Genomic DNA, 22,528 nt, shown 5'->3' on the forward strand with positions numbered 1-22,528 from the left:
TTTGTGGTTACCACCTGATGAAGGGCAGAGAAATAGTTGGCCAAAAACGTAGTGAGACGGAAGACAACTATGGAAGGCAGTAAAATGCTGAGGATGCAGTTAAGAGATTTGGAGTTTGTGGTTACCACCTGATGAAGGGCAGAGAAATAGTTGGCCAAAAACGTAGTGAGACGGAAGACAACTATGGAAGGCAGTAAAATGCTGAGGATGCAGTTAGGAGATTTGGAGTTTGTGGTTACCACCTGATGAAGGGCAGAGAAATAGTTGGCCAAAAACGTAGTGAGACGGAAGACAACTATGGAAGGCAGTAAAATGCTGAGGATGCAGTTAAGAGATTTGGAGTTTGTGGTTACCATCTGATGAAGGGCAGAGAAATAGTTGGCCAAAAACGTAGTGAGACGGAAGACAACTATGGAAGGCAGTAAAATGCTGAGGATGCAGTTAAGAGATTTGGAGTTTGTGGTTACCATCTGATGAAGGGCAGAGAAATAGTTGGCCAAAAACGTAGTGAGACGGAAGACAACTATGGAAGGCAGTAAAATGCTGAGGATGCAGTTAAGAGATTTGGAGTTTGTGGTTACCACCTGATGAATGGCAGAGAAATAGTTGGCCAAAAACGTAGTGAGACGGAAGACAACTATGGAAGGCAGTAAAATGCTGAGGATGCAGTTAAGAGATTTGGAGTTTGTGGTTACCACCTGATGAAGGGCAGAGAAATAGTTGGCCAAAAACGTAGTGAGACGGAAGACAACTATGGAAGGCAGTAAAATGCTGAGCATGCAGTTAAGAGATTTGGAGTTTGTGGTTACCACCTGATGAAGGGCAGAGAAATAGTTGGCCAAAAACGTAGTGAGACGGAAGACAACTATGGAAGGCAGTAAAATGCTGAGGATGCAGTTAAGAGATTTGGAGTTTGTGGTTACCACCTGATGAAGGGCAGAGAAATAGTTGGCCAAAAACGTAGTGAGACGGAAGACAACTATGGAAGGCAGTAAAATGCTGAGGATGCAGTTAAGAGATTTGGAGTTTGTGGTTACCACCTGATGAAGGGCAGAGAAATAGTTGGCCAAAAACGTAGTGAGACGGAAGACAACTATGGAAGGCAGTAAAATGCTGAGGATGCAGTTAAGAGATTTGGAGTTTGTGGTTACCACCTGATGAAGGGCAGAGAAATAGTTGGCCAAAAACGTAGTGAGACGGAAGACAACTATGGAAGGCAGTAAAATGCTGAGGATGCAGTTAAGAGATTTGGAGTTTGTGGTTACCATCTGATGAAGGGCAGAGAAATAGTTGGCCAAAAACGTAGTGAGACGGAAGACAACTATGGAAGGCAGTAAAATGCTGAGGATGCAGTTAAGAGATTTGGAGTTTGTGGTTACCATCTGATGAAGGGCAGAGAAATAGTTGGCCAAAAACGTAGTGAGACGGAAGACAACTATGGAAGGCAGTAAAATGCTGAGGATGCAGTTAAGAGATTTGGAGTTTGTGGTTACCACCTGATGAATGGCAGAGAAATAGTTGGCCAAAAACGTAGTGAGACGGAAGACAACTATGGAAGGCAGTAAAATGCTGAGGATGCAGTTAAGAGATTTGGAGTTTGTGGTTACCACCTGATGAAGGGCAGAGAAATAGTTGGCCAAAAACGTAGTGAGACGGAAGACAACTATGGAAGGCAGTAAAATGCTGAGGATGCAGTTAGGAGATTTGGAGTTTGTGGTTACCACCTGATGAAGGGCAGAGAAATAGTTGGTCGAAACGTGGTGAATGAAACAGCAACTAAAAGATGCGGATAAGTCTACAATAAATAAATGAATAAAATAATGCTCATCTCAGTAAATATTCTGATTGATTTAATAATTTATTCAGATTGCTGTTCTCATCTCTAGTGTTATTTGTACAACATTTCGGCTAATATGACCTCTAACCTTCTTCGGGTGTATCTTGCCGAACTCGGGGAATCAGAAATTCTAAAACATGATAATTCTTGAATTCCTTAAATTACCATAGATTGATTAAGTAGTTTTATTTTTAAACTAGCGATGGAATGCCTGGCCTTGCCCGGTCATAAAATATGTTTAAATGTATTTTAATTTGTGTAGATTTTATATATTACAGAGCCTATTGAATATATATATATATATATATATATATATATATATATATATATATATATATATAAACGTCAGGTCACCCTGTTAGTAGGTACTAACAGGTTACCTGACGTTGCTCATATACTAACATATACTAACATATATATATATATATATACTAACATAGTATATATATATATATATAACAGGGTGACCTAACGTTGCTCGGGATTTAAAGAGGATTAACAAATGTTCCACACTTCTAATACTTTAATTGTCATCGAAATTGGTGAAATTGCTCATTCGTAAAATCAAAACAATTGATTGCCTGCTATAGTCAGGAACTTACCGCTGTGCACTGGGAGGAAGCTTCACATACCTCCTCGTAGTGACTTAGTCCACAATTCATTTTAGTTTATACATTGCAATGTAGAGAACTTACTGTTGATTTTATGAAATTATTTTTGATTTTATAAAATGACTTGAATTAAGTTTAAAATGCAAAAGTCAAGTACTATGATCCAATTATATCTAAATAGAAGCATTCATTTTGAATGCGCCTCTGTTTTATCAAAGAACCTACTATTGATTTCATAGGCCGAGCCATTCTGCTTATGTGGTGATTAAACTTCTTGAATGCAATTATGTTGATAGGCTGCATAAGTGTTAACTTTGACCAAAATTGGACTGTTTCTTCTTTCATCAGATTTCTTAGATTATCGATTTTTGATACTTATCAGAGATATTCCGATACAAAACCTATCTAAAAACACCCCCAGGCACATAAGGTACATGTGTGTGAAATTTTTTAAAAGTCGGCCCAATCGTTTTGGAATCTATAGGGAACAAACTCACTCACACACACACACATGCAAAGTGCCTTTTATATATGAGTAAATAGATATATAGTTTTCATCTTGAGTGTTATTCGTACAAAATTTTGACCGATATAACCTCTGATCTTCAGGTGTATCTTTTTTTTTTTTTTTTTTAATTACATTTTCACTCCAAACAAGACACATTGCCACTTTGGTGTAGGGGGCTACTATCAGAGGCAGCAACTACTGGGGCACTATGTTGGGATTTGGGCAGCAAGATGTTGGTTCACGTTACACTTGAACTTCTGCATGTCAGTACAGTTAGGGAAGAATGCAAGAGAGTTGTATGCTCAATCTGTTAAGTCCAAAGTAGCTGAGCAGCGGCTTGGTTCCCACCAGTTTTGGCAAATAGCAAACAGAATCATGAACAGAAGCGTGTGCTCCATCCCAACTATTATCAATGGACCTGAGGTAATCTCGTCAGCATCAGACAAAGCCAAACTCTTTGTCAAGAACTTCGCAGCTAATTCTACCCTTTGCGATCAAGGCTGCCAACCCCCAATATTTCCTCCTGTATCAGAAAACACGCTATGTGATATACGTATATCTGTATGTGATGTTGCCAAGCTAATCAAAAACCTTGATTCCAGTAAAGCAACTGGCCCTGACGGTATTCCAATTATAGTACTCAAAAAACTTCAACCTGAACTAGCGCCCATACTTACAAAACTGTTTAAACGTTGTCTTAAGGAGAATAGTTTCCCATCTCCCTGGAAAATTTCATCAGTATGCCCTGTATTTAAGAATTCAGGTGATCGCTTATCACCCTCTCAGTACAGGCCAATAAGTCTCCTGTGCGTCATGAGTAAGTTGCTGGAATCTGTTAAATACAGAAGTAATCAACCATCTCAACAAAAATAACCTTCTTAGTGACACTCAATATGGTTTCTGTTCTACTAGATCTACAGCAGATGTGCTTACAGTTATATCTCATAGGATTAGCAAATCTCTCGACGGAGGCAACCTTTCTAGGGCAATTGCTCTTGACATATCTAAGGCCTTTGATAGGGTATGGCATAAAGGTTTACTTCATAAGATCTCTAGCTATGGTATTGCTGGAAATGTCTTCTCAATTATTAAATCATTTCTTTCTGATAGGTTCATAAGAGTAGTAGTTGAGGGGCAAAAATCAGAAGCTCACAGTATTAATGCCGGTGTCCCTCAGGGGTCCATCCTGGGCCCAACTCTTTTCCTGATCTACATTAATGATCTTCCAAATCATATCCTTACATCATTTGTAGACATCTATGCTGACGACACTACCATTTATGGTAGCACATCTAAGACAGTAAACGACCAAGTTCTCTCCAATTCTCTCTCCTCTGATCTTGAGCATGTAGTACAATGGGGTAAAGAATGGCTGGTTACTTTTAATGCATCTAAAACCAAGCTTCTCTCTTTACATCATCAACATTCTGATCCACATCTGACATCAATTGAAATGAATGGCTCTCGTCTTCAGGAGGCCTCAAGTTTTGACAAACTTCTTGGCTTGACCATTACTCCTGATCTTAAATGGAGCACGTACATCAAATCTGTTGCCAAGGCCGCTGGAAAAATGGTGGGATCTTTCTATCGATCCGGTAGATATCTCACTGCTGATGCTATTCTCTATCTATATAAGAGCCAGGTACGTCCAAGGATGGAATACTGTTGCCACATCTGGGCAGGAGCTGCTAGAAAGGACTTGTCCTGCCTTGATAGAGTTCAAAATAGACTTTGTAGCCTCGTAGGAGACGTCCTTTTCTCTTCCTTGCAACCTTTATCTCACAGAAGAGATGTTGCGAGTTTGTCTCTGATGTATCGTTATTTTCATGAAAAGTGTTCAACTGAGCTTCAATCTATGGTCCCCCCTCGACAAACTTTCACAAGAAACACTCGTCTAGCTGTAAACACTATCAATAATTCCCCCCACTCTTTATCTGTGTCTGAACCTAAACGTAGATTCCATGAACAAAGCTTTTTTATTAGAACCGCACGCCTGTGGAATTGTCTTCCGTTTTCCTGCTTTCCGGCTGACTACAATATGGTTGTGTTCAAGTCTAACGTAAATAAGTTCTTGATGAGCCATTCCATATAAGTTATCAACTTTACCAAATTTTCATTACTAATGATTACTATAATGTCCAATTTCTACTGTACACTCTTTAACCCTTATCCTTGAGTGGCCTCTTGGCCTTGATAATGTGGTGATGCCTATGTAAAAAAAAAAAAAAAAAGCAGGGACCTGGAATGGAATTTCAGGGTCTAGCGGTTCTGGGGAAGAAACTACTGGAGTAGAAAGAACTTTTACGTCTAGGGATCTCTACTGTGTGGGGGTGGGATTTAGCTGCGTGTTGGGTTTATCGAGGGTGTCTACGTCGTGGGGGCACAAGTGTCTGCAGTTCGTCAGAGCATTCACCATTAAGATACTTGTAGAACAGGCAGAGGGATGCAACGTTTTGTCGATGGAACAGAGGCTGAAGCTTAGATGCCAGTTCAGGGCCTATCAGATTGGCGACTCTCTTTTGAACCTTGTCTAGGAGCGAGAGACTAGCAGCAGATGCACCAGCCCAAAATCTTGCCGAACCTAGAAATCCAAAATTCTAAAACATAAAAAATTTTGAATTCCTCAAGTGACCATTATCTATTGAATCAAAGTACCTATGTAATCAAAGTACCTATGTAACTCAGTATCCCTAATAAAAATGTTATTTCATTATATTTAAAAAAAAAAAAAAACTTTGATGTTTGTTGAGAATGCCTCCTATATTAATCTAGTCCGGGTGTTTGGAGGTGTGTGTTGAACAAAAATTTTTTTAAAAAGTGGTAATAGGCAGGCAGACTCGAACCTGTGCCGCGAAGGTGGAAAAGAAAGTGAAAGAAAATCTGACATCTTAGCCGATGTCTCCATGACGCGACCGGAAGTCAAAAGCGTTGAAATTAACTGAGATCAATCCAACAGTGACGATGACTTGCTAAAATGTCAGCAAAACAAATCGATCTCTCCTTGTACAAAACAGGCGAGTTTAGGGTGAAGGAATTAATGTTTTTGGCCAAATTTTCAATATTTGTCGTCCAAAGGGTTGAGCTTCAAAACTATACCGATCTTGTGAAAATCCGTCGCCTCTGTAGAAAGTTTTTGCACGACATACATACATGCATTTAAACAGACAGGTGAGATTTATATTATAGACTAGCGAGGGGTACCCGGCGTTGCCTGGGTGTTTGGAGGTGTGTGGTTTTGGGTAAATCAAAACTCGGGAGGGGGGGGGTAAAATAAAAATAAAAATGTTTTGGTAGGTAAGTATGAGGATCGAACCCGAACCCTCGAGGCAAAGTTGGAAATTAAAGTGTGAAAAAAAAAAAAAAGAGTGTGACATTAACCATTGGGCCACCGCGAGATGCTAACGGAAACACATTTGAATTTATTTAATTACTTAAATTAGCAGGTGCACGTTTTAATGACGTAATGAGGTCAACTTTTGACTGCGGGGTAGCATTTCATTTAGTGCGGGAACGCTTTTTTCTTTTTTTTTCCCCAAGATGTTGGGGGTAGGGGGAAACAGCTCCACTTGTCCAAATTGAATAGCAATTGTCTTCTGATATAAGGAAATAATATTTCCACATTGAGTAAAGCTCATTGCTTTCGGACATTTCCGGCGATAGAGACCGGAAAAATCCCTAGACAATTAGTGTCGCTTTTATTATAGGAAAAGGCCTAACCCACATGCGGCGAGCGAAAACTGTTGAATATTTATCTTCCTGAAGTCGAGCAAATTAAATAGACAGGCGAGCTCCGTTGTTAACTCTGAGATATTACGATTTACATGTGATGTAAAAAGTTTTTAAAAGTTGTTAGGCGACCGACTGCTTCTCTGAAAAAAGCCTTTCTTGGACATACACAAAAAGCGAACACACATACACACATACATTTTCGCTTTTATATATATAGAAGGCAAAAATCAAGAAAAATCTACATTGATGTGTGTATATGTGATGGAAAGAAAATATTGTATTTCAAAAATCCTGTAACGTGATCAAGTAGTTTTATTTTTAAATTAGCGAGGGGGGTGCCCAGCCTTGCTTGGTCATAAAATACGCTTAAATATATTTTAATTCATGCAGATTTTGTATTTATTATTACAGACCCAATTCTCTATTGAATATTATATTGTACCTAATATACAGTACTGATTTCAAAAGTAAAAAAAAAAAAAGTGACTTGGGTGCCATCAGCTAGAATTTAAACCAAAACATTTAGCACTCAAGCTGCGTTCCAAACTGTTTGAGCTATCGACAGATAGATAAGAAAGATTTAAAATTAAACCACTTCAAGCTATGAATGCATTTGCACATGTGCTGAAATTAATAGAAATATGTTGGCAAGTTTTTTTTTTGTTTTTTTTTTTTACACAGTGATCACCACTTATCAAGGCCCGGAAGCCACTCAGGGATAAGGGTTATTGTAAGTACATTACGTTAGTGTGGAGATTTGATGAAGTGTTTAATTAAGGGGGCGGTTCATTAGGAATTTGTTAACATTGGACTTGAAGACATCCAAGTTGTAGTCCGGAGGGAAGCAGGCAGACGGAACAGAGTTCCACAGGCGTGCAGTTCTAAGAAAGAAGCTTTGTTCATGGAATCCGCGTTTTGATTTAGGCACAGATATAGAGTGGGGGAAATTTTTCACAGTGGATTCAGCTAGACGGGTGTTTTTCGTGAAAGATTGGCGAGGGGGGGACCAGAGTTGTTGAAATGAATATATTGCATATCAACTTGCCGACATATGTTATCCATCCATCCATCCATCCATCCAAACAAAGATTTTACTCATTATAAACCATCATTAGTGTATGATTAATATTTCTTGTTAATTTCAGTGTTATGTGAACAGTAGTTAAAGAGTTTATTGGTTAAATATTTACACACAGAACAGGCAGACATACACATCTATTATTTTATTTATATAGATAAAACAAAAAATCAAACTTTTAGACCAAATGAACAGTGGTGATATCGCAACGCCATCTTGAAAGCAAGGGAAGTAACTCTAAAGAATTCAAACTTACTATATTTTAGAAAGTCATTCTTAACATTAGGGGAAAAAGTTCAAATTCACTTTGAAAATTATTTTCTTAGTTAAAATAAAACTACTTAATCAATTCTTGTGAGTTTTGAAATGCAATATTTTCTTTCCATTACAGGTAGGTACATTATAGTTTTTTTTTTTATATGTTTTTTAATATGGGGGAATCCTAGACAAGAACCAGAACTTTAAATAAGTTTTTCAAAACCCACAATATTTTGATAGCATAATTAGTCATTGCTTTGGAACCTAACATTTGTTAGGGTTTGTTTTACAATCCAGTGATCTGAAAAAGTGCTCATAAAAACAAATATACAGGGTGACCCCCCCCAAAAAACAAAAGCTAAATGGAGGCCATCTAGAACATATGCTGTAGAATGGAGAAAAAAAAGGCCAAAGACCCTAGTGTTTTGATGTGATGTTTTGAATATAATAAACTAGTTATGACCAAAGTTTCATTTCATTCGGACAAAAAACTAAGAAACGGGGCCTAATTAGAGTTGGGCCGTTTTTTTTTGGGGGGGGGGGGTGACCCTGTATAACAAATAAATGTTAGCAAAGGCAAGATAAGGTATTTTTCTACCTAGATGGATAGGTTTTTAGAGTTTTTATTTAATGTAAAATGTTCATATGGCTTGAAAAACGAGTAATGTCAACTGGTACATGAGCACAAGAGAAAAAATGACTGCGTAACAAATACATTGTGCTTGTGTAAAACAAACAAGTTTTTTGAAAGTTAGATTTGCTGCCTTGTGTGCTAGCGGCCAAGGAAACCAACTTTGTACTGTGTATAATGAGTAATGTCAACTGGTACATGAGCACAAGAGAAAAAATGACTGTGTATAACTAAGAATGTTGATTTCAAAAAAGTAAAAATTACAAATGTGTCATGTTATCTTGTAGTCAATGGAAATTATTCATAACGAAAGCAATTTCATTCAAAAGCAAAAATAAAAAATATATATATAAATATAAAAGCGAAACTGTATGTATGTGTGTTCGCTTTTTCTGTGTGTCTACAAAAGGCTTCTTTCAGAGAAGCGGTCGGTCGGTTCACAACTTTTTAAAACTTTTTATATCACATATAAATCGTAATATCTCACAGTTAATAACGAAACTCGCCTGTCTATTTAATTTGCTCGATTTCGGGAAGATAAATATTCAATATTTGTCACTCGCCGCATGTGGGTTAGTCTTTTTCCTATAACATCTTGGGGGTGGGAAAAAAAAAGCATTCCACAGTAAATGAATACTATCCCGCAGCTTAATCCAACTAATTAAATAAATTCAAACGTGTTTCCGTTAGCATCTCGCGGTGGGGCAATGGTTAACATCGCACGTTTTTTTTGGTTTTTTTTTCACACTTTAATTTACAACTTTGCCTCAACGGTTCGGGTTCGATCCTCATACTTACTTTTTTTAACCCCCCCCCCCAAACACCCGGGCAACGCCGGGTACCCTTCGCTAGTAAATAAATAAGACAAAAACAAATTTGGATTTAGATTTTACAAGCAAGGTACCCGGCGTTGCCCGGGTGTGGTAAAGTGGGGGGGGGGGGGTAAATCAAAACAAAATGAAAAATAAAAAATAAGCAAATGTAATAACCATGTTTAAATATTTTAACGTTTTTTTTTTTTAATTGGAGAAACAAAAACAAACAAAAAACAGCGAACGTGATGCAAAATAACGAATAAGCGAACGAAAAAGAACTGGTATGAATAACCCTGTCTAAATGTTAAAACTTCTTTAAAAATCGGAAAAAGAAAAACAAAAAAAAGAAAACAGCAGACGTGATGGAACCCCCCCCCCCAAAAAAAAAACAAATGTAAAAATAGCATAAATAACCTTGTTTCAATATTAAAACTTTAAAAAAAAAATCGAAAAAAATTATATCCGATATCTCGACTCAAATATGCAATCGTAAGATAATGACGCTGCTACTATAACGACTGGTTTATGACCACATGAGTGAAGTTTGGTTGTTTTTTTTATATATTTAAACTAATTCCAGAAAGAACGTTTTTTGTGCATGTGTGTTTGGCTAAATTGTCATGAAGGAACGATTTTTTGCTACCCCCTCCCTGTAGAAAAGCATCCAGTTGAGGGTGAAGAAATTAATGTTTTTAGCCAATTTTTCGGTATTTGTTGTCCGAAGGGTTGAGCTTAAAAACGATGCTGATTTTATGAAAATCCATTACCTGTGGAAAGTTTTAGGCAGACATATAAACATACATACATACATTTAAACAGATTTTTTCCTTTTATATTATAGACTAGTGGAGGTTCCCTGGTGTTTGGAGGTGTGTGTTGAGCACAAGTGTTAGTAGGCAGGCGCGCGCGAAACCATGACGTACGTTGTTAGTAGATAGGCAGGCTCAAACCCATGATGTGACGGCAGAAAGGAAAGTAAAAGAAAATGAGACATCTTACCACTACACTAAGGGACTGTATAAACAATGAGAAAATTGAAGTTCATTTTGAACATATTTGTTATTCTTAGGATAGAGGAGTTTTTAATGGCTATGTATCATTTGCTGTTTCGAGCAAAAGAATATTTTTCCTACCCTTGGATTGCTATTACAAATGTATGAAATAATTGTACCTTCCCTAGGACAGGTCATTTACAGCATGAATATGAAATAATTTTACGTTCACCTTAAAATATGTTTAGCTACCCTCGGACGGGTAATTTATATACATATATGAACCAATTTAACATACTCTCGACAGGTATTGTACAACATATATGAAATAATTTCTCTTCCCACCAGGGCTACCATAATTTTAAGAAAATTGAAATCATTTTTAGAAAATGGATCATTAGGATTTCCCAATTTATACATAAATGCATTGTTTTGGTTAATGATTAGGCAACACTTGCTTAATCATAAATTTCAACATTACTGGGTTTCTTTCCTTCCTCACTATCGGCACAATAATTGTATGAAAAATGATGTAATTTTTGGAAGATGTCTCAGCAGGATTTTCTAATTAATGCATAAATTAGCAATATACACGGACGATAAAATGCTTTGGATAATTACAGATTTCAAGGGGATTCTGCTAAAATCGTCATATTTTAAAAACCAAAGCATCTTAAGTCATCAAAATACAACCGTTTTGTCCGAAAATGAATGTACTTTCAAATAAATAAATAAATAATAATGTACATTATATTTTTAAAGAGTTTTAAGCAAGTAAAGTGATAAAAATGTTAACATCATAAAACAGCATTTTCGGTAAGATTTTGTAATGACCCCCCCCCCCCCGATTTGTAAATGGTCCTACCGCGTTTCTCTTAAGAATTTTGTCATGAAATTTGGAAATTAACTAGAAGAGATATCACTTTTAATAGATTCGGTTGTCCGAAATTCTTGACAGCTCATTTTTTTGTTGTGTTAAAAAAAAAAAAAAAGAAGACTTCAACATGACGAGTTTGGAAAATTTTGAAAAAAAAAAAATTTCTTTGGACACCCACTGTTAAATAAATCAATCATTTTACTACATTTATCCGTTAAAATTAAAAATGTAACCGGCTTTCTCTTGTGGTACCGAGCAATTTAAAAATCATGATACCTGGAAAAAATCATTCTATTTTTTAAAAACTATCTAAAAACGATGTGTAGAAGCAGCAGCAGCAGCAGCTACTATCGCTGATATTAATTACTTTACTGTAAACAAACTTTTTTTTTTGGTTTTTTATTCCAGAACGAATTAAAAAAAAAAAAAAAAAGTGAAAATATGAATATTAAAAAAATGTTCTTACATATTTAGTTGGAGCTCATATTATCAGAACTTAATTAGTTTAACTAGAGTTATTTGGTTATCAGAATATAATTTTAAAGCAATCCGGCGTTGTTTTTGGTCAAATTTTAAAAATGTAGGTTAAAAAACGTGTGGTCTTTTATCTATTACATTAGTTTTTAATGGTGAATTAGACAGTGTTTTGTTTGGGAAGCCGGATTTTCCTCACATTAACTAACCTTGTGTCTAACTGTCCTCATGGGGAGGCAAGAAAATAGGAACTTAACTAGAAACTGAGCCACTCCTACAAATATTTAAATATTTATTTTGCATTTTTATATATATATATATATATATATATATATATACTAGCAGGGGGTACCCGGCGATGCCCGAGTGTTTTGAAGGAAATCAAAACTCCGGAGGGGGGGGGGGTTAAACAATAAAAAAAAATGTTTTGGTAGGCCAGTATGAGGATCGAACCCGTACCCCTGAGTTGGAAATTAATGTGTGAAAAAAAAGAAACGTGTGACTGTGACATTAACCATTGGGCCACCCCAACATACAACATTTGAATTTATTTATTTAACTATAAAAACAGGCATCTGCGCAATAAAAGTTAACTCTGCTGCTTCCATTTGACCTAATTAAGAAGGTCAAATAGAAGTCACGCAGCGTTTGGGTTTGTTTACCCAAATTTGACTGTTTTTTCCCCCCAACAGATGTTGGGGAGGGGGAAAGCAGCTCCCAATTGTCCAGATTGAATAGCAACTGTCTGATATACAAGATTGATCAAAGCTGATTGCTTCTGGACGTTTTTCCCGGCGCGATGCCGAGAATACATCCGTTTGAGTTTAGTTTCACTTTATTTATACTAAAAAGCCCAATCAACACACGAGAAGCCAAAATAGCAATAATTTTGTAAAAGTCGATGTAAATAAATCTATACGCTACGCGCTTTCCTAAATCCTAGATATTATTATATAGGACCTATATAAACAGTTGTAAGCGATCGTAACGAACCCGGGAGCGTGTGCGAAAGAAGCCTTTGCGAGACATACACGAAATGGTCACACACATTTTGCCTTTTATATATATATATATATATATATATATATATATATATATATATAAATGCAAAATAAATATTTAAATATTTGTAGGAGTGGCTCAGTTTTTAGTTAAGTTCCTATTTTCTTGTCTCCCTATGAGGACAGTTAGACACAAGGTTAATGTGAGGAAAATCCGGCTTCCCAAAAAGGGTCAATCTGGAGAGAAACAAACATAAAAATTGCCTCATTGATGAAGGATTTCTCCTTCACTGACAGAGGATAGAAAAGACGAAGTGTAGCATCAGAATACTACACTGTGATCTTGGCCCGAAGTCCAGGTAGAGAAATAAAAAAAAACGTCTTAAACTGGAAAGTTTAACAAAATAATGTGTCACTCGGACAAGAAATGTAATTAAAAATAAAAACCAAATGTATGAAAAATTTGTGAACGATTTGTTAGCTTTAGCAAAAATGTTTTTTGATATTTAAATAAGTGGGCAAAAATACTTAATAAGTTTTCCAAACGTCACGTTTTCTATGAAATTTATTTTTATCTATTTTTCGTAATTCATAAGATTCACACCCCTTAAGAATTACGACAAACAGACAAAAATAAATTTCATATTTAAAAGTAATTTGATGTCCAAAATCTAAGGCACAACATTTTCAAAAGCCAATAATTATGACCCACTAACCGTAAATATGGAGGGGTCAACTTCCTTAAAGAAAGTGCACCATTTATCACCCATAAAAAAATAAATTAGTCAACTGTCCTAAAACGCTAGAATGGTCTCGAAATGGTGAATTATTTTACATTAAATTTATGTGAAACTAACCCCCACTCGTAATTCTAAAATTTTGTTTTGTTTCTATCAAGTCTTCAGGGTGTTCACACACAATTTTTCTTAGCTCTATCATTAACCCAAAGTCAGAGTGGCAACCTCCCCACCCTCTCATAATTGCACAAAGACCCTCTTAACACCACACATAATCGTCTTTAGAAAAAAAAGAAAAAAAAAGGCACACAGGATTTATCTCTGATAGAAAAAAATGATTAAGTGCCCTAAAACGCTAGAATGGCTCAAAATGAGGAATCATTTTACATTAAATTCTAAAATAATACTTGTTTATCTTTCATTAAAGTTTTTTAAGGTATTCACGTGTAATTGCCTACAAGGGTAAAATCACATATTTTGGAGAGGTGGTCAGATAATGGAAGGTATTAATACAAGACTTCATTGAGCTGTGCCCTCAAGCGTTGAACCATCAGGATTTGCATTTTGAGGGTGCTGGCAATGGTCCTGTTGTCATAACTTGGAGTAGTAGTAGTAGTTGAGAGCATGACTTGTACAGCGGGGCATCTCCGATCTCACGCGTTGAACATTGTGTCACTTTCAGACATGATAGAAACCCCTTATTGTTCTTCGGATTTGTATACAACTGGCCAACTAGTAGATAGTCTGCAACAAAAAAAAAAAAAAGAAAAGAAAACCGGTTTTCATCAAATGGAGATGAGAAAATTAAATTTTGTTGTGTAAATTTTATCAAAAATAAAATAGCAATAGCCATCATAAAAATTGGCCAGTCATAAGATGTATCGCAATAACAGACTGAATTTTCAAGAGTCTATGGCAATTTTAAATGCCTATGCAAAAAGCCTGGAAGCTTATTGAAAACACCTCGTAAGTTATTGTACTTATACGAAGCTCTTTTTCTTAGGGAACTGAAGACCTATTTCCTCTCTTAGATTAAAGGAGGAAGTAGATGAAGTGTGAGGAGGGAGGGGGAGGATTTTTAAAACAATTCTTTTTTTTTTTTTTTTGTCTAATTTAGTTCTGGAAAGGGGAAAATGAAAAAATGAATTCAACCTATCATGTGGGCTACAAGAAAAGATTCTAAGTTGACCAAATTTGATGATGTGAATGATGTCAGTTGATGTGGTACTTCCGGGAGTCTCTGGTTACGAATGCTAGCACCCATATTGAATTCTAACTAAAACTCTTTGCTATACATTTATTATATTTGCTTTGTTAGAATTGCAGTCCTTAGAACGCCCGTACTTGTCTAAGATCACAGTGTAGTCTCTGTTTTGATGCTATACTTCACCTTTTCTGTCCTCAGTCAGTGGAGGATAAATCCTTCATGGAGAAGAAATCCTTCATGACTGAGACGTTTTTTATTTTTGTTCCTATCCAAAGTGCCCCTTTTTGGGGAGCTGGATTTTCTCCACATTAAAAACTGGCCTTGTGTCTAACTCTGCCCTCGTAGTGAGGCAAGTAAATAGGAAGAAGAATAAATTAGAATTGTTTGGATTCTTCGGACGACTGTACTCCTCTTGAACGTTATTTCTACAATGTTTCACTTGATTTAACTTCCGACCTTATTCAGGTATATCTTGTCGGGATCTTTCGGTCGAACTTGGTAATCTGCACAGAATTTCCTGCAGATTCACGAATTTAACAAAATATACATCTCAAGATGGAAGATTACATCGACCGAAACGTTGTGAAAATAACATTCAAGATGAGAATGATGAATCCAAAAAATATGGACACAGACAAACACATGAAAATGAAACCATGGAACTAACTCTAAATACGAGTTGAATCGGCTTCCTTCAAAAGAGCATGCTTCATGGGAATATGAAATTCACAAGCAGTTCCCAATAGCATGCACATCCCTGTTAGGGGAAATACAACGTAAGGTTTTTGCAACTCTTGTAGGGAGGTGCATATATCCATCCCCCTACATACAATGCCTGGTCACCCATCTGGCATTCTCCGATTGGTCACCCATCTGGCATTCTCCGATTGGTCACCCATCTAGCATTCTCCGATTGGTCACCCATCTGGCATTCTCCGATTGGTCACCCATCTGGCATTCTCCGATTGGTCACCCATCTAGCATTCTCCGATTGGTCACCCATCTGGCATTCTCCGATTGGTCACCCATCTAGCATTCTCCGATTGGTCACCCATCTGGCATTCTCCGATTGGTCACCCATCTAGCATTCTCCGATTGGTCACCCATCTGGCATTCTCCGATTGGTCACCCATCTAGCATTCTCCGATTGGTCACCCATCTGGCATTCTCCGATTGGTCACCCATCTGGCATTCTCCGATTGGTCACCCATCTAGCATTCTCCGATTGGTCACCCATCTGGCATTCTCCGATTGGTCACCCATCTAGCATTCTCCGATTGGTCACCCATCTGGCATTCTCCGATTGGTCACCCATCTGGCATTCTCCGATTGGTCACCCATCTGGCATTCTCCGATTGGTCACCCATCTGGCATTCTCCGATTGGTCACCCATCTAGCATTCTCCGATTGGTCACCCATCTAGCATTCTCCGATTGGTCACCCATCTGGCATTCTCCGATTGGTCACCCATCTGGCATTCTCCGATTGGTCACCCATCTGGCATTCTCCGATTGGTCACCCATCTGGCATTCTCCGATTGGTCACCCATCTGGCATTCTCCGATTGATCACCCATCTGGCATTCTCCGATTGGTCACCCATCTAGCATTCTCCGATTGGTCACCCATCTAGCATTCTCCGATTGGTCACCCATCCTGAGAGACCGGACTCAATATTGCTTAACTTTGGTGATCTAGTGAGAACCGATGTATCCGTGTGATTATGCTGTATAGACATACACATGAACAGAATTTTATCGTACCATAATGATGATGCGATCTATGGTGAACATATCATTCACATTGGATTCGGTTTACTAAACGGAAACGTTTCTTGTAGCCCAAATGATAGGCCAAATTCATTTTTTCCCCCATAAATAATAGAAATAATCGATCCTCATCTCAAAAGTTCAAAAACATGAAATGTGTTTTCTCCAGTGATATTAATGTTCTTTTTTGTTCTTTTAATCATTGCAGGTTCTACAACCGCTGTTGGTTGAGCACTTTTCGTACGAAGAGTTGAAAGAAATCAAGACGCAGGTGATCCATGAACACACCCAGTTGGAATGTTTCAAAGATTCCCCAGAAAAATTCTACACTGATGAACTCTTTGGTAAGTTTTTAAAAAAACAAAAAAAAAACAAACAAATCTTTCTCTTTTTCTCTCTCCTTCTCTATCATGAATGTTGATTGGCTTGATAGTGTCATACCTTATGCAATCCCACATCTGGGGAGGTGCTGCTCGGAGCACCGTATCCTGCCTTTACAGAGTTCAAAACCGATTTCAATTTCTAGCAGGTGCTGGGGAGGGGGGGGGGCGTTCATTTTCTCCTCCTTGCAACCTCTTTTTTACAGAAGAGACGTTGCAAGTCTGTCTATATTCTATCTTTATTTTCATGGCAGGTGCTCGTTTGAGCTTTAATCTATGGTCCCCTCCCCTGCAAAACTTTCTAAAAAAAACACTCTAGCTACAAACACTGTCAACAATTTCCCTCCACTCTCTATCTGTGCTTAAATCTAAACACAAGTTCTTTAAACAAAGCTTCTTTTCTTAAAACTGGCCACCTGTGGAAGTCTGTTTATCTGACCTACTTTCCAACTAACTACAACACGATCATCAAGTTCAATGTCAACAAGTTCTTGTTGAACTACCCCCTTAAATAATTAAATTCTACCACTAATGATCACTACATTGTTGTCTCAGTGATCACCGTACACTCATTAATCTTTATTCTCAAATGGCCTTTGGGCTTTGATAAGAGGTGATTCCCTTTCGAAGAAAAAAAAAAAAAAAAATTAGTCAAGAGACATTTTCATTTATTGAGTACTAATGAGACCCATATCCTGGTGTTTATCTCTTAGAGGGGAGGTAGCGCTTTATAAAAATTGTCATTTTGGCCAATCATTGATTCTTTCACTGTTGGGTGAATTCAGTGATAGACTCCCCACCCCCCTCCCTGTCAGTGTTAGGATTAATAAAAAAAAATGAAGAAAAAGTTTTTTTTTAAAGACCATAACAATGGGAGGAAATGATTCCTTAGTGGATGGAACAAAAGCACAGGAAGACAGTGGGGGACTGCTGAGGCCTTTTTGAACTTTGGAGACAAGAAGGCACTGCATGGTAGATGTTCCATTTCCAAATAATCATCCACTTCTGTGTTATGGCGCAAGTGCAGAATTAGTCGATTTCAATTAATCAGGTGCTGTGGTGACTAAAGCTAAAGACTGGACATAGGATTTCCGATTTTGAGTCTATAAATTTAGGAGTCAGAATTAGTTTAGAGACAGTTTCCAGTTTAAACTAGGTCTGGAGAGCTTTAGCAGCTGAGGAGATAAGTTGATGTCAACTAACTAACAATGATTGCCTTGACAGATAACAAAGATGTGGGTGTTAACGTTTGGAGATGCATGCAAACAAACACATACAAACATGCATAAGTCAGAGAGAGTGGCAACCTTGGTTGAAGTGAGTGTCCCTAATGATGGAGGTCTGAACAGAGCTGAAAGGGAGAAACAGACCAAATATCAAGGTCTTATGTATGATATGAAAAGAAACTGGTATCAATCATACCAGTTATTATAGGTGCTACAGGGCTTATGAAGAAGAACCTGAAATCCTACCTGACGAATATTTCTGGTGAACCAAGTGCAAAAGAGATCCAGACAATTGCACTTAAGGGAACAACGAGGATACTAAAAAGTGTTCTCGGTTGGTTTCAATAAAAAGCAGGGCAATGTTGGCATCTGGTTTGGCTGCCCCATCCATACCCAACGTTACAAACTTCAAATGGAGACATTAAAAAAAAAAAAAGAAAGAAAGAAAAAAAAAGCACAACTAAACATGTGTTGGAGTCTGTTATGTTTTGTGAGTTTGCATTTCATATTCTTTTTTGTCGTACTTGTGAGCCAATGCTTGTCTACTTGACAATTGCCAATGTGAGAAACGACGACATGGAGAGAGAGAGGAGAGATGAAGATGAATAGAAAATCAGTGTTGGGGTCAGCGGTTGTTAAGGGATGCACACAATTCTATTAGAATGGTCGAGAAAAACTCAGTATAAGTAAAATCCTTTTTTTATTTTTTATTTTTTCACAAATTATCGAACAAAACGAATGAAGATTTGAAAATGCACTGTGATTGCACTTTCGACAACCCTGTAACTCTCCTCCCCCTTCTTTGCGCCTCAGTCCTCATTTTCCATGAATGATGTTTGTGACAAAGAAACTGCTGTCTACTCTGGCGTCAGTGTAGTGTGAGCAGTATCAGGAGCTAAAATGAGTAATTCTCTTTTCATGTTCATCAATTGAAATGAATGGCTCTCATCTTGGGGAGGCTTCATGTTTTGACAAGCTTCTGGGCTTGACTTTTACTCCCGATCTAAAATGGAACACGTATATCAAATCCATTAGCAAGGTTGCTGGAAAAATGGTAGGATCCTTCTACCGCTGCAGTAGATATCTCACTCTTGATGCAATTCTCTACCTATATGAAAGCCAGGTACGGCCAATGATGGAATAATGTTGCCACATCTGGGCAGGAGCTGCTGGAAGCAGCTTATCCTGCCTTGATAGAGTTCAAAATAGACTTCGTAGCTTAGTGGTGAATGCCCTTTTCTCTTCCCTGCAACCTCTCTCCCACAGAAGAGACGTTGTGAGCCTGTCTCTGCTTTATCGTTATTTTCATGGCAAGTGTTCGTTTGAGCTTCTATCTATGGTCCTCCCTTGTCAAACTTTCACGAAAAACACTCATCTAGCCAAAACCACTATCAGTAATTTCCCACACTCTTTATCTGTGCCTAAACCTAAATGTACATTCTAGGAACAGCTTATCCTCGAGTGGCCTCCGGGCCTTGATAAGTGGTGATTCCTGTGTAAAAAAAATAAAAAATAAATAAATAAATAAATAAAGTCCTAGGATTAAACGTTTTTCTTAGCCTGATATTATTTACCTAATGGACCAAAGACCCAAACTTTGGATTAATTTCTAAGGAGGTTGTCGGATGCATAATACAGAGACGACTGTATAGCCATTTGGTGATTAGTCTGGACTTAGCAGTAGTTTCTAGCGAGCTCTCTCGATTCTCTAATGACATGGACTGACGACCTGGGTGTCCTAAGTTCAAATCCAATTTGTTCTACAAAATTACTCACTTAGGATGTTCGCAACCTTCATGTGATCTCTCTTGTAAGTACCTAATGTTGTTCTGGAAATAATTCTGCCTAGAAAATTATAGTAGGAACCAATGCCAACAATAGAATCTTCAGATTCATACAACGTTAATCTAACTCTACTAGCAGGGATACCCGCGTTGCCTGGGTGTGGAGAGGTTTTATGGTAAGGGTATTGACCAACGAAGCCCTAAAAAATGTTTAAAAAAAAAAAACAAAATTAACCAACTCCCTAAAAAAAATGTAAATAGCGAGTATCTGTGTGAGCGGCAAAAAAAAAACAAAGACTAATAGTAAGCAGGCAGACTCGAACTTGTAACGCTAAGAGGAAAAGGAAGTGAAAAAAAAAAAAAAGCAAACTGTTTTGTCGCTGCGCCCAGCGTGACCTACAACATCATCACTGTTCAAATTAAGGCGTATGATGACTTTGCAAAAATGTCAACGAAAAAAGTGACTCCTCCTTGTAAAAACCGGCCCAGTTAAGGGTTAAAGAATTAATGTTTTTGGCCAATCTTTGGATATTTGTCAGCCGAGAGACTGAGCTTTCAAACGTTACCAATTTTGTCAGTGTTGGTCGTGGGCGTTGAAAGTTTTAGCGAGATATACATACACACACTGACAGATGAGATTTATATATATAAGGAGTTTGGCTCCGCATTGATCAAAGCTGATTGCTTCTGGACGTTTCCCAGTGTGATTGCCGGTAACAGTGCCTTAGCTTTGAATTAGTTTCGCTTTTTATACGAAAAAGCTGAACGAACACAAGACGGGCTGAAATAACAATAATTTTGTAAAAATCGACGTAAATAAATCTAGAGGCGACCCGCATTCCCAAATCCTAGATATTATTATCTAGGGGGTATATAAACAGTTCTAAGCGATAGTAAACCCCCTCCCCCCCCCCCGGGGACCGTCAGCGAAAAAAGCTTTAGCGAGACATACATAAAATGATCACACACATTTTGCCTTTTAAATATATATAGAAGATGGTCTCCTGCAATATTGATGAACTTTTACTGAGAGGTACATTGTAGCGACCACTTCCCAATTTTCCTCAAAACTCTGAACCCTGTAAGAAAAGAAATAAAACCAAACTTGTAAATTGGATCAAATTTAACAAACTTTGCTCAACATTAATCTATATATATAAAAGCGAAAATGTGTATGTATGTTCGCTTTTTGTGTATGTCTGCAAAAGGCTTTTTTTCCGGCAGGTTCTCAAGGCCGTTGCTCATTTTTAAAACTTTTTATACGCTGTCTAAATGATAATATCTACGACTTAACAACGGGGGTCGCCTGTCTATTTAATTTGCCCGACTTTGAAACATTAAATATTCGACATTTTGGGATCACTGCATGTTGCTTTTGTTTTTCGGTATAAAAAACGCGAAACTTGATTCAAATCCTGCCCAACGGCCAGTGGTCTTTAGAAAGCAATGTAACGTTTGGTCAGTGTCGCCTTACCGTCGTCATATCAGACAGTTGCTTTCATTTCAAGACGAGCCACTCCCCTAATAAATGCGGGAGGTGTTTTTCCCCAAAGCTAGGTAAGAAAACAAACTGGGTTATTAACCTCATTAAAAACTGTCCCGCAGAAAATGTTAACTGCTGAATAGCTATTGCTTACGTCGTCGTAACACTTGCACAAAATATTAACTCTACAACTTCCACTTGACGTGGTCCTGGATATGACCCTAAACTATATCCGATGGTGAGGCCCCAGCTTGCGGGCTCTGGGGAGTGTGGAGCCACCCTTTAATTGCCATTGCTCCCAGGTCCACTTTGACCCGGAGTGGTAGTACCTGTTAGGATCCTAACTATGGGTTAAATAGAAACTGACTTGCAAAAAACAAATATATTCTATTAAAAAATTTTCTTCAAAATCACCGGATTCGACATTGAATAACCTGAAAAGGGTTGATATGCCATAAAACAAAAACAACCAACCAACCACTTGACGTCATTTAGTGCAGGCACCTGTCAATTCTCTTAATTAAATAAATTCAAACTTCTTTCAGTAACTCATCTGCTAGTCAGTTAAGAAATAGCTAACCAAACAGATCCAATGTCAGCTTTCACCAATATTCTAAACGAAGACAATCCCGAATTCTTGCACTAAACCACGCCCAAAATAAATGCCATCGTTTATAACAGAATGTAAAAAAAAGCAATAACTTCAGGGGAAAAAATGCTAAAGTTATTCAAATTTCATCCCACAAAAATACCAACAAGCCCAAGCAAAAACTTGCTATACCATTTAAAAAAAAGAAAGGAACCTGGTAGAAGTCTATCTCCAAATTAAACAATAACACTCCACCAAAAAAAACAAAAGAAAAAAAACAAACATAAGAAATAATAAGAAAGATAACTGGGGAAAAAACTCTGAACACCAATCTATAATTTGTCTGTGTAAGGACACTTCTCAACCTATATACTCAATGAATTTTTAATCTACAGACTTGAAATTTGGTATATAGGTTATTCAGAGATGTGGAAAACTTTTTAATTGGTTTTCATTAAAAAAAAAAAATGGCTTCTAAGGGGTCAAAATTGAAAAACTGGTATGTGGAAGTCGTCATATTTTTCACTGTTTGCTAACTGTTTCA

At 37.4% G+C, this 22,528-nt stretch overlaps 1 protein-coding gene across 4 annotated transcripts in view; it reads left to right on the forward strand.

The window, feature by feature from the left end:
* LOC145256478 (F-box/LRR-repeat protein 5-like) overlaps positions 1-22,528 on the forward strand; it is a 248,024-nt gene that overhangs the window by 32,761 nt on the left and 192,735 nt on the right. For all 4 annotated transcript variants that reach the window (XR_013863997.1, XR_013863998.1, XM_080115421.1 and 1 more), the window contains exon 3: positions 16,731-16,866. Coding sequence is in view for 2 of the 4 variants with exons in the window: in XM_080115421.1 (XP_079971547.1) it covers positions 16,731-16,866 (136 nt within the window). In the remaining 2 variants the exon portion in view is untranslated. The remainder of the gene's footprint in view (positions 1-16,730; positions 16,867-22,528) is intronic.

The sequence above is a fragment of the Euprymna scolopes genome, chromosome 32 (genome assembly GCF_053919585.1).
Source record: "Euprymna scolopes isolate OS-2025 chromosome 32, ASM5391958v1, whole genome shotgun sequence".
Classification (NCBI taxonomy): Eukaryota; Metazoa; Mollusca; class Cephalopoda; order Sepiida; family Sepiolidae; genus Euprymna; species Euprymna scolopes.